Source organism: Chanodichthys erythropterus, chromosome 18 (genome assembly GCF_024489055.1).
Source record: "Chanodichthys erythropterus isolate Z2021 chromosome 18, ASM2448905v1, whole genome shotgun sequence".
In the NCBI taxonomy this organism is placed as follows: Eukaryota; Metazoa; Chordata; class Actinopteri; order Cypriniformes; family Xenocyprididae; genus Chanodichthys; species Chanodichthys erythropterus.
In genome coordinates, this window is record NC_090238.1 from 35425592 (window position 1) to 35438956 (window position 13365).

General features: G+C 37.0%; 1 protein-coding gene across 1 annotated transcript in view; it reads left to right on the forward strand.

Annotated features, from left to right (window-relative positions):
- Positions 1-9026, forward strand: part of slc25a21 (solute carrier family 25 member 21) — a 130445-nt gene extending 121419 nt beyond the window's left edge. Inside the window, exons 7-11 of the mRNA XM_067367743.1 lie at positions 51-158; positions 282-446; positions 4828-5009; positions 8241-8293; positions 8546-9026. Of these exons, the coding sequence (XP_067223844.1) occupies positions 51-158; positions 282-446; positions 4828-5009; positions 8241-8293; positions 8546-8607 (570 nt within the window). The 3' untranslated portion in view covers positions 8608-9026. The remainder of the gene's footprint in view (positions 1-50; positions 159-281; positions 447-4827; positions 5010-8240; positions 8294-8545) is intronic.
- Positions 9027-13365: the final 4339 nt, after the last annotated feature.

Consider the following 13365-nt stretch of genomic DNA (forward strand, 5'->3'; position numbering starts at 1 on the left):
GTGGCGTCATGTTTTCTTGTAATGTAACTCTGCCTGCTTCAATATGCTAGGCTCTCTCTGTGGCTGGCCTGGGGTCAGGGTTAACCGAAGCACTGGTTGTAAATCCATTTGAAGTAGTGAAAGTGAGCCTACAGGCCAACAGGGATTCATTCAAAGTGGTAAGAGGCTACAGCTGTTAATTGTTGTCTTGGTATTGTTTTTGCATTTGTCTTCTCACAAAATGTCTTAGTCATTCATTTTGAGGGTCCTAATGCTTTTGCTCTCTCTGTTTCTCCATGCAGCAACCCTCTACATTTGTACAGGCCAGAACTATTATAAACACAGACGGCTTTGGCCTCCGTGGGCTTAATAAGGGCCTGACCTCCACCCTAGGACGGCATGGCGTTTTCAACATGATCTACTTTGGTTTCTACTTCAACGTTAAAGATGCCATACCTGCCAGTCAGGTAAACAAAGGCAGATAGTGTCCCCAAAAAACTATTTAGACACTCCACAGTTTACTCACCTTCATGTCATTCCAAACCTGTCTAACTTTCTTTCTTCTGCGCAACCTAAAAACCTTAGTTTATGAAATATGTTTAAAGGGTTAGTTCACCCAAAAATAAAAAGTCTGTCATTAATTACTCACCCTCATGTCGTTCCACACCCGTAATACCTTCGTTCATCTTCAGAACACAAATTAAGATATTTTTGATAAAATCCGATTGCTCAGTGAGGCCTGCATTGACAGCAAGATAATTAACTATTTCAGATGCCCAGAAAGCTACTAAAGCAATATTTAAAGCAGTTCATGTGACTACAGTGGTTCAACCTTAATGTTATGAAGCGACGAGAATACTACTTTTTGTGCGGCCAAAAAAAAAAAAAAAGACTTTATTCAACAATATCTAGTGACGGGCGATTTCAAAACACTGCTTCATGAAGCTTTGAAGCTTTACGAATCTTTTGTTTTGAATCAGTGGTTCAGAGCGTGTATCAAACTGCCAAAGTCACGCCCCCCAGTGGTGAAGCACTGAAATTTCTAAACGATTCGAAACACTTATGACGTAACGAAGCCTCGTTTACTGTAATCACGTGACTTTGGCAGTTTGATACACGCTCCGAATCACTGAATCGAAACAAAGATTCATAAAGCTTCGAAGCTTCAGTGTTTTGAAAACTCCCTGTTTTGGCAGCAAAAGGGTGACCAACACTATATTAGGAAGGTGGTCATAATGTTATGCCTGATCGGTGTATGTATGAATGAATGAATGAATGAAGGGGGCATTTATATAGAAAATTGGTGACAGTTAAGTCATTAAGTTTTCATTAAATGTTTACTGGAAACATACACACATTCATACAACATTAAAAAAAAAAATGCTCATGAGCATTATTGTGTCCAAAGAAATTTTGAGTGCTCAATGTCTAGTGTGACCAACCGTTAAGTGAGAAAATCACTAAATTTGTGTATTCGTTAGAGCTGTCAATATGAATGCGTTAACGCATGTGATTAATTTTTTCAGTTTAATGCGTTAAAAATATTTAACGCAATTAACAGTGCATCCATTTTTTTTTCATCATCCTTAAGCTAGTGTTACATACTATGATTAAAACCATTCAAGCACAATAAGACGCAAAAAAATAACTTAAATCTGTACCGGTGCGCTGTCTGTGAATCTCCTGTCTGGTTAACACACACTCATGCACACAGAAAGCTGCTTCTGCTTCTGCCTAATAAACTTGCTGCTGTCTTTTAATGACAATGAAACATTAATGACAATCAAAGAATAAAAAAACAAAGAGAAAATCACTCACTGCTCTTGACTGAATAACGTTTGTAACTTTAAGTAAGGAATAATGACGACGGGCCGTTGAAATCTTAGAAAATAATGCACACCCAAGGTGGTAATGCCGCCACAATGCACATTATTTTCTAAGAATTCAACGGCCCATGGTCAATTATTCCACTTATACTATAGTTGCCACACCTGAAGACACTGTTCCGATGTTGTATTTCAAGACATTTGTCAGGTTTTGGTCCTTAAAACACTCTTGTGTGTGGGACTAATTTCTTACGCATCTCATCCCAAGCCTCCGTTGCTAATTCCAAAAGTCATTTCAGAACTAGTAAAACTAGTAAAAAATATCTCAAGAACTGCACAGTTATTACCTCGCTGGTGAGTCATGTATCTTAAGTTTCTAAATTATTTTACTCTCATTAATTTATCAGAGCAGCGCTGACCAAACGTTTCTGTGCGAGTGTGTGTCTGTACGATACAGTATGTGTGCATGAGAGAGCATGCACTTTCAGGACACAATAAAACATATTTTGTGGCAAAAACCATGCCAATAATTTGTTATTTTCATCCTATTGTTTACTTAATTTATTTGCATGGTCGGTGTCATTGTGGGTTTTGTTTCTTTTGCGGCTGTAGGACCTATTGAAATAACTGAAAACATTTGCCGAAGTGAATGTGGGATTAATTAGTTCATTTTTTAATTGATTGACAGCACTAGTATTTATATATAATGTATATAATTTTGTGTATTCGTTTATCACCACATACATTTCTTAAACATTTTAGGTGGCACCTATAAGAATCCTGTTTATTTTCAAATATATTTTCAATATAGGCTGACATTATTATTTTTATTGAAAAGATAACAAAAAGACTGTCCAAACAGAAAAAAGTAGAATTTTTAATGAATACTTTTTGTTTCCTTAATAGTTTTTCTTTATATTACATGCATATTTCATATAGTTATAATACATAAAGGCCCATATTTATCTTTCTCATCTATTCACGTCACATGAATAATTCGCTATCATAGGTCGAAAACTACAGCGAGTGTGAATATATGTTCATCTCATAGAACTGCAAGTCTTTTTTAATACATATCCACAGGCCGAAGATTGAATATGAAGCTTGGCAAATTCAAAGAGGGATCAGTCATGCACATTAATAGAGTGAGAGGGAGGAGGAGAGGAGCTGCTAAGATAAACCTCACTAATACCTTCCCTGTTTGCTCTCCATCACATCCTCAAAGGTTCAGATTACACATCCGGCAGGGCTCAACTCCCAAACAAAAGTTAATTTTGTTTAATGGAAACGTTACCATACGCCTGCTCCACATGTATAAACTGGAGCATTAGATTTACTCAAATGAACTAATTGGAAGCAGACTGAGGTATTTGTTGGGGGGAGAGTTACAGTTGAAGTCCTACTGAAGATTTGTATTCCCCCTTCATCTGGTGCTAAGATCGTCATTGCCTGAGAAGCCAGAAACCTCCAGCGCTCAATTATGCTAAAGGGCAGAGCTCACCAACCCTGATTTGACTGTCTATTGCAAATAATCCCAGGGAAGCTTATGGCTTTTTGGGTAGAGCATCTACTTTTGCTGTCTATTTTCAAAGAAGCCAGTCATTCTTTTGGGATTAGGATCCAAATCAGTGATCCTTCTCCAGGGGTATCAATCCATCAACCTACACAGACTTTAAGGAGCATTCGCTGTGAAACCGATGGCTCCTTTCTGTGAGCATCGGAAAAGTGTGCTGCAAATGTAATGCCGTTGAAGGGAGTGTTTCGTGTGGAAGCTATACATAAGGCGGAGCGCTGTTGTTGCACAGCCATGCTCCTCCCCTACAATGCGACATTCAGGTTTAGCTGTCGATGTTACTCAGGGTATCCGCTGCTGGGCTGCTGTCATTTGTAAAAAATATCCTGGCCAATTAGATGTCAGAGCTGCGCTGGTTCGAGCTTCTTTTGGTACAGTAATACGCCAGTGTCGAGTCGCAGCCCAATTACCCAAATTGTCCCCATATGCCTCCCAGTCTGCCTGCATGAACTCTGTTTATAAATCCTCTCCCAAAGTTTGTCCTTGGTCACGTGACCCGCTTCAGCCAATTGTTGAGCCTCGCTCTTCTCATGAAACGCTAATCTGCGCCCCGCTACCATAAAACGATCTGAGCTTTTATTCCAGCTTTGCCATTATATACTCTTGCTTCTTTTTTTACTCCTCTCTCGCTCGCTCGTTTTTTTTTTCCATCTCCATTTTCATATCTGTCTTTATTAGCTCTTTTATCTGCTTTACGTTTGTCTCGGTGTTTGTTAATTTTCGTATCAACTAGAGTGTTATCTCAACGTTTTGAATTTTATGGCTCTACCTATAAAACTGTCATCATATAGTTATTGTTTTATTTGTCATTGCAGAAAGATTACAGTTCAGGGCAATTGACAACTCTTGTGGCACAATGTTGATTATCACGAATATTTATTTGGACTTGTACCTCTTTTTCTTTAATAAAAGCAAAAATCTGAGGTACAGTGAGGCACTTACTGTGGAAGTGAATGGGGCCAATACAAAAATGTTAAAAAATACTCACTGTTTCAATATTATAGACACAAGACGTAAACAAAATGCATGTTAAATTGATTTTAGTGTGAAAAAAATCATGTATGAGCCTCTCCTGTGTAAAGTTATATCCCATTTTATAATCCCAGATGAACTTTACAGCTAACATAATGCATATTTTTTTAACAGAACAATTTTATAACCTAATTTTTTTTTTTTTTAGGGATGTCCAATTTTTTTGTGGTAATCAACATTGTCCTTCAAGTGAAGCTTTAACTTGTAGAGTAATTCCATTAACTTAGCATCTAAAAGTTAACTTTTAGACCACTTTTAAAGTCAACTTTACAGAATATTCCTATAACGTCCTAACATCTTCAGCAAAGTTTGTGCACTTTAAATACAGAAAATGTGTGTTGATCATTATTAATTCACCTATAAACAAAAGCACTCGCTCTCTTTACCTTTGAATTCATCTCTCTGTCCATATGCCAGGACCCTCGACTGGAATTCATGAGGAAATTTGCCATCGGTTTGGTTTCAGGAACGATCTCATCCTGTGTGAACATTCCTTTTGATGTTGCTAAAAGCCGTATACAGGGTCCTCAGCCTGTTCCAGGGGAGATCAAGTACCGCAGCTGCTTTCAGACCATGGGCCTTGTGTACCGTGAGGAAGGGTAAGACCTGAGTCCACACCATTACCCAACAACTTCAGGTGTCAGAATCACACCTGACAAGAGGCATTAAACCAACCAGAACTGCTTCAAGGTTTACCTACAAGAAAAATTACATTTTGTGTTTATCCTCTGCCCACGGGGGACAAGAGGGCAAGTTTTGACAACTGGCATGTTTATGCACCCTCTAAATCTCAGTATAATTATGTTGTCTTTTGTGCTGAGCTGTAGCTGTATGCAGGAATTAGACACCATATAAAAATGAGTTCTATTATCACTTCTTTTGTCTAGATCTATTTGAATTACATAAGCTTCGTTTTAGTGGATACTTGAGATGAATCCCCTAGCAAAAATAAATAAATAAATATTTTTATACTGAGTATACTTTAAATCCATTAACATTTATTGACAAATCACTGAAGACTTGCTGATATAAAATTATAATTAAACGTTATTTGGAGTATTTCTTTATTGCACAATGCACATTTCTTAATATTATGCCTAAAAAGTGTTTTAATATCACTATTAATAAGAATATCACTTTAAATGCAAGATATTTGCAAAAGTATACTTGCAATAATTCCACTTTAGCACTATCAAATAAACTTAAGTATATATTTAGTTGGACCTCAGCACTGCTTCTGCACAATTAAAGTGTATTAAGTACAAAATGAGTTGTTCCAATTTAGCAGTATACCAAAAGTACAACTGCAGATTATTTTTATTTAGCACATAAATATGTAAATGTATTTGTAGTATACTTGGCACAAAATATTTTTTTCACTATATAGGGTCCATAACCTGGATTTGGATTATGATTATACCAAAAATCTCCTCATACCATGTGCATATCGGATCCTAAAACTCAAGACTTGCGGTAATAACTGGGTCAGTTATATAAGGCTCATTTATGATATAAGGTTTGATATAAGACATAAAGTAAAAAATATCAGGGTACTACAGTTATGCCAAGTCTAGTATAACTTTTTATTATTATTATTTAAACAATTTGCTTTACTTTACACTCTAAAAAATGGTGGGTTAAAAACAACCCAAGTTGGGTTGAAAATGAACAAACCTAGCAGTTGGGTTGTTTTAACCCAGCGGTTGAGTTAAATGTTTGCCCAACGTGCTGGGTAGTTTTATTTATCTCAACTATTGTTTAAAAATCACTATATTGCTTGCTTAAAATTAAACCAAAGTATGTTGGAAATGAACATTTATTAATTGTTTAATAAATGAACCTTTTTTTAATAAGTTTAATGAATAATAATTAACACTACATTGCTTATTAATAAATGTTCACCTTTTGATTATTATTGTTGTCTCTAGTAATTATGTGTCTGATTTTTAATTTCCAACATATTTTGGGTTCATTTTAAGCCAGCCATATAGTATTTTTTAAACAATAGTTTAGTTAAATAAAACTGCCCAGCATGTTGGGCAAACGTTTAACCCAATGGCTGGGTTAAAACAACACAAAAGCTGGGTTTGTCTGTTTTCAACCCAACTTGGGTTGTTTTTAACCCAGCATTTTTTAGAGCGTACTATTAATATTTGAAGAAAAAAAGCGTACGCTGATTTTTAGCATATGATGACAAATAAGAATAGGAAATATTGCTTAAATTGGCATTTAAGGACAATTTTATACAATAAGAGTGAGATCAGCTGACATTCAAATGTAACTTGAAAAACCGAGTTGATTTTAATGGTACCTGTTGTTTCTTAGTGGAGACTCTAATAGTGCCCATAGCGTCTTTCTGTCTCTCTCCCCTTCTGAATTGACAGGCCTCATGGGAAGCTGTGAGAGAATCAGTAGTTTTATGGCCCTTTAGGGCCTTGATTGGCCCCGTTCACTCTGTACAAAGGGAACGGCAACTCGTTTGTTATTAGAGGCAAGGATTTGAAGCCTGATCTTGGGCAAAGCTGTGTGTGTGTGTGTGTGTGTGTGTGTGTGTGTGTGTGTGTGTGTGTGTGTGTGTGTGTGTGTGTGTGTGTGTGTGTGTGTGTGTGTGTGTGTGTGTGTGTGTGTGTGTGTGTGTGTGTGTGTTAAAGAGAGAGACACTGAAGCTGTTTTAGTTTTAGGGGTGCTGAGAGGGTACCCCATCCTGTCCAGCCCTCTAACACGACACAGTCCTGGCTAATTAGTGGTCCCTATGGGAGACGTCGTTAAGCAGGTCCTAACGAGGCGCGCGGCGCTCAGCGGGTCAGTCTAATCAGACAGCGGGGCAGAAAGGAAGTGGCTCAAGCCTTATTAACACCAGCACAAGCAGAGGACAGAGGCTGGAACAGGGAGACCGCCAGGCCCACTGCCAGAAATCAGCTTGAACACATTAGGGCAGGTACAACTAGAAGAGCTATTACTGCCCTATACCTGATCCAGCATCACACAGATCGACCCTGAGAGAGAGAGTTGACTTACTGTACCTTAAGTGGTTAGATTAGCAAAAAAAAATAATAATAATAATTCTGTCGTCATTTATTGCACTCTCATATCGTTCTGAACCTGAATGACTGAATTTCTTCAGTGAAACCCAAAAGAAAATGTTTTGAAGAATGTTTATGCTGCTCTTTTCCATACATAGAAGTGAATTTCAGGCTTCCAGAAGCCTAAAAGTTCCAATAACGTCATCCATATGACTCTGAAGCCACGTGATAGATCTGTGTGAGAGAACAATCAAAACCATAGAACTTTTGTTTATCTTAGAAGTGCAAATGAAGATATTTTTAATGATACCTGAGAAATTTCCCTCTACTGAATGTCAAAAACCTTGACACTTCTAAAAGTTAATGAAAGGATTGTAAAAGAAATTCATTTCCACTTCAAATATGGTAAACGGAAGCTCAAACGTGCTTGCTTGTCACGCAACCATGTCAAGAACCAATGAGGTTTGTTCTCACTTGTCAAGCGTCTGTTTACCATATTTGATGAGCTCTGTTTATGCGTTGATCAATGTTAATAGCCTAAATTTGAAGCATTTTCAAACTTGCCTTATGAAAACCAATTGCCTTAGGTGTTGTTGACATTTGAGTATCAATGTAAATTTTAATCCATTACTTTTGAATATAGTTTTTGCATAGATTACTATTGTGATACTCCAATTTGCTCACTGCATTCTGTATGGAAAAGAGCAGCATTAACATTTTTCAGAATTCCTTCTTTTGTGTCATACGGGCTTGGAAAATCATCATTAATTTATAATAAATGTAACTGTCTGACTTTTTTTTTTACAGATATCTTGCCTTATATAAAGGACTGATTCCCAAGATAATGAGACTTGGACCAGGTAACATAAATTATTGCATAGTTTTCCTATATTAAAGGGATCGTTCACCCAAAAATGAAAATCATTTACCCTCATGGAACCTTCCATGGAACATAAAGAAGATATTTTTGGTATTTTGTCCATTCATTGGAAGTCAGTTGTCACCAAAACAAAAAAGGGCGGGTAAATGATGAACTTTCATTTTCAGTGAACTATCCATATAACATGACAATTATCCATGACCATTAATTGACATTTACTTTCTGAATATAGGAGGTGCAGTTATGTTGCTGGTTTATGAATACGTATCTGGCTGGTTGCAGAAGAACTGGTGATAATCTGCACATCACCATCAGTCTGTACTCCATCGTCCCCCAGGTCTATCAAACAATGACATGCCAGCAATCACACTACAGACCATGTTTCAAAATCATGGTTTCTCAGATTTGTGACATGTAGACTCTCCACCACTGATGCTTTACAACACCACAGTCACTCCCTGAATCTACGTGACATTCCAACTCTTGTTTATATATAACATAACACAACACTGAGACATATCTGAGAGTTACCTGTCCACATGCCAGCATTTGTAATAGTTACCAGCTCTACACACCCTAACTGAAAATACCAAATAGAAACAGCACCTCGTTTTTAACTTTAAGGCATAGTTCAACCAAAAATGAGAATTATCCCATGATTTATTCACCCTCAAGCCATCCTAGATCTAAATGACTATCTTTTCTCAGATGAACACAATCAGAGTTATATTAAAAAAATATCCTGGCTTTTCCAAGCTTTATAATGGTAATGAATAGGGGGCGTGATTTTGAAGCCCAAAAAAATGCATCCATTCATCATAAAAGATATCCACACGGCTCCAGGGGGTTAATAAAGGCCTTCTGAAGTGAAGCAATGGGTTTTTGTAAGAAAAAATATGCATATTTACATTTAAACTATAACTTAAACTATAATAACTAACTTTCAGGCAAACATCTGTATGCAAGTCGACTTCTCTGACGCGATGCATGACATATTGACGAACGCGGAAGCGCAGAGAACAGAGCAAAACAAAACACCGGTCACAAATTAGAAATCTAAAATGAGGATTTTTAAATTAAAATGTCGGATTTGGATATAAGAGAAGAGGAGCTTGAGTTTGTTGCCCAGCCCTAGTTGTTTGAACCGTGAGAGGCGTCTAAGCTTACGATACTCCTACATCCTACGTTGGGTCAGAGGTTACTCTTCCGCCGTAAGTCGACTTGCATACGAATGTTTGCCGGAAGCTGGTTATTATAGTTTATAAAATTGTAAATATGGATATTTTTCTAACAAAAACCCATTGCTTCGCTACAGAAGGCCTTTATTGACCCCCTGGAGTCATATGGATTATGTTTATGATGGACGGATGCACTTTTTTGGGCTTCAAAATCATGAGCGCCATTCACTACCATTATAAAGCTTGGAAGAGCCAGGATATTTTTTAATATAACTCTGATTGTTTGGCTGAAAGAAGATGGCTTGAGGGTGAGTAAATCATGGGATAATTTTAATTTTTGGATGAACTATCCATTTAGACTTAAGATTGAATTACTGAAGACTGAAGTCTGAGGGATGTGTTTACTGTCTTTGGATGGCTACCTATCTACTGTGACTTTATTAGATTTAGTTTGTAAATTCATTCTATGTTTGATTTGTGAGACCAGAATATCCAATGCTCTCAAAGTCTCACATCTCAATAGCTCTATCAAAAAACATTTGTAAATGTGTTATAGACATATCTTACCTAGGCAAAGTTAAATTGGCAAATTTAGACGAAAAGCACACATTGAATTATGGAAATTCAAATCAATATTCTGGGATTTTAAGGTTCAACTATAAGGTCTTGTAACTACCCAAAGTGGTTAAAATTATTCATGTAATGGATGTATTTTGCTAATAAATGCTCCTGAACTACAATAAATCTGTGGAATTGTTTGGTGGTGCCTTGGAAATAAAACTTTCATTGTAAAATTACTAACTCCTAGAGAAAGATTTTAAAACTAATAATTTGCTAGCCAATTAAATGTACTCAAAACACTAGAAATTTCCATAGCTTTTTTTTTTTTTTTTTCTCCACAGGGCTGGATTTCACTATTTTTATGGAAACCCCACAAATATTTCAATAACCATTGGCCCAACATTGCTGTTGCATTTAAATCACCTGAATTTTGATGCTGAGGTTCACTGTAATACTGGCTTGTAACTTGTAATTCTTTGTTACCGGTAATAACAGATTACAGTGGGGGAGGAATCTCTGTGGTTTTACTCAGTGGTGACAATCACTAGAAATGATGAATCACCTGATTTTTTTTTTTTTTTTTTTTTTTTTCCTCCCTTCATACTGCAATCAAGTCATCATAGCGTAATGAGCCAAGATGCTCACTCTCACTCATCTCTCCTGGCCTGCAGGCTTATTCATCATAGCTCAGCACAACTTGAAATAACAAAACTGAAAAATGCAAATAAAATCTAAACAATCAGGATGGCCTCTCAATGCTGTCATAATAAACATATGAAGCACTGTGGTCTTGTCAGGAAAGACATTTCATACTTTTCACATACTCTTCTAGCTCTGTGCTGCTTAAAGATAACTTGTTGGTTAAGTTAAAACAATGTCATCCTTTAAATTCCACCCTGGCCCATTCACATTTCCCTCCTTCTCTTTAAAGGTCATGTTTTATCTAACTCTGTTGACTTAAAGACAGTGAAAGCATTTGTTCTACTCCTCTTCAGCCTTTAGGCTCTCATCCTCCGCTTTAGCTCCTGATTGGTCGTATGCTGTCAGTCCTTTCAACAGTCTTTTAAAGCTTTTCTGTCTTACAACACCAAAAACTAACGACACCAGACGCATTTTCAGACTATACTCATAGTTTTTCACTTAATGTTTAAAATACCTTTTTCTGAGTCATTTGAAGCAACATATAAGATAATTTAGTCTTTTGTTATATAATCCCTTAACCTTTCTCTCCCTTTCACGCTTTAGCTTGACGTTTTTGTTCATGAAAGCAGATTGGGAGGTTTCCCTGCACTCTCAAAAATAAAGGTTCTTTATGGACTTTAATGGTTCCATGAAGAACCTTTGACATCCGTGGAACCTTTCCATTGCATAAAATGTTCTCTATAGTGGAAAAAATATTCTTTAGATTTTTTTAAATGTTCTTCACACTAAGAAAAAAATGGTTCCTTTAAAGGTCTTTGCACACTTGTCAGAAATTTTCATATGCGTTTTTTTTTATATGCGTTATCCTTAAAATTCGTCACGCATGGAAACCTTGCACACTGAGTCCGATGCTTATTAATTAATCCGTTGCGAAAAAATTCACATTGATTTTGTTGTCCTCTCTCTTCTTAAAAAGAGAAAAAGAAAGAGGAAATAATGGGTCCATCCAATCCTGAGATTGCGTAGAGAGGTAGGAGATTTCCACCTTCTCATCAAGGAGCTGCGGGATTATCCCGATTCCTGAGCGATTCAAAGTTTACTTCAGGATGTCAGTGGCTCAGTTTGATGCTTTGCTAACGATACTGGAGCCACATATTAAAAAGAAGACCACCAAAATATATGTATTCCGCTCTTTGTTTGTCATACGATGCTTTGTGCTGCGAAATGAAGTGGATCAACTTGTCAGGTGCCATTCTGGATTTTGCCGTTTGTCAAAACACCTCTCAAAATGCTTGCTACGGATGCGAAAAAAGCAGAAAATTAAACCCAATCCAAATTTTTTAATGACGGACAAAAGTTTCGGATGCAGTGTGTAAACGTGATTGACAGTTTTTTAACATGTGAAAATTTCGAACAAAAATTTTGGACTAAAGGGTTAGTTCACCTAAAAATGAAATTTCTGTCATTAATTACTCACCGTCATGTCGTTCCAAACCTGTAAGACCTTCGTTCATCTTCTGAACACAAATTAAGTTATTTTAATGAAAACCAAGAGGGGTTTTTTTTATCCTCAATAGAAAGCAACGAAATCAACACATTCAATGTCCAGAAAAGTAGTAAAAACATTGTTAAAATAGTCCACATGACTGCAGTTGATCAACCTTAATGTTATGAAGCGACGAGAATACTTTTTGTGCACAAAAACAAATTAAAAATAATGACTTTATTCAACAAATTCATCTCTCCCCTGTGAGTCTTGATGCAGTTGACGCAGTGAACTCAGTTCAGCACTTCCTTGTTTACATCTGAACGCCGGTTCATTATTGGCCGGCTCCTGCGTCAGCATCACACACATGCGTCCTGCTGCTCACGTGAACAGCCTCTGCCAATACTGAGCCGGGGTTCGGACGTAGAACCTAGAAGCACTGCAACGAAAATAGCGTAGGAGAATGATGGGAGAGACGAATTTGTGGAAAACTCATTATTTTTATTTTGTTTTTGTGCACAAAAAGTATTCTCATTGCTGCATAAAATGAAGGTTGAACCACTGTAGTCACGTGGACTATTTTAATGATGTTTTTACTACGTTAATGGATCTTGAATGTGGTAATTTCATTGCTTTCTATTGAGGATAAAAAAAATCATCAGATTTCATCAAAAATATCTTAATTTGTGTTCTGAAGATGAACAAAGGTCTTGCGGGTTTGAAACGACATGAGGGTAAGTAATTAATGACAGAAATTTCATTTTTGGGTGAACTAACCCTTTAAGAACTGTTCACTAAAAGGTTCTTTTGGCGAATCCTATTGCATCCCTGCAAAAAACCCTTTTGGAACCTTTATTTTTAAGGGCATGTGGCAAAGTGTTGAGTAGCCAGATATTCACTGTACCAGAAGAACGAGCAAAAACTGGCGCTTACCTTGGAGCGTTTAAAACATAGTTCTTGTACATGAAGGAAAACAGTCTGCTTATGGTCAGCCGCCCTTTAAAGTCAGGCTAGCACCTCGGCCCGGTCCACCCGCAGCCCCTGTGCAGTGTTACCATGCTCCGTGCTCCTGTCTTCAGCCTGATTGCACACAGTCAGCTTAAGATAACCATGTGACATTTGACTTGACTTTCCATAGAAATTAATTCTAAACAGATGTGGGCGCGTGAGCAAGTGTGTTTTCAC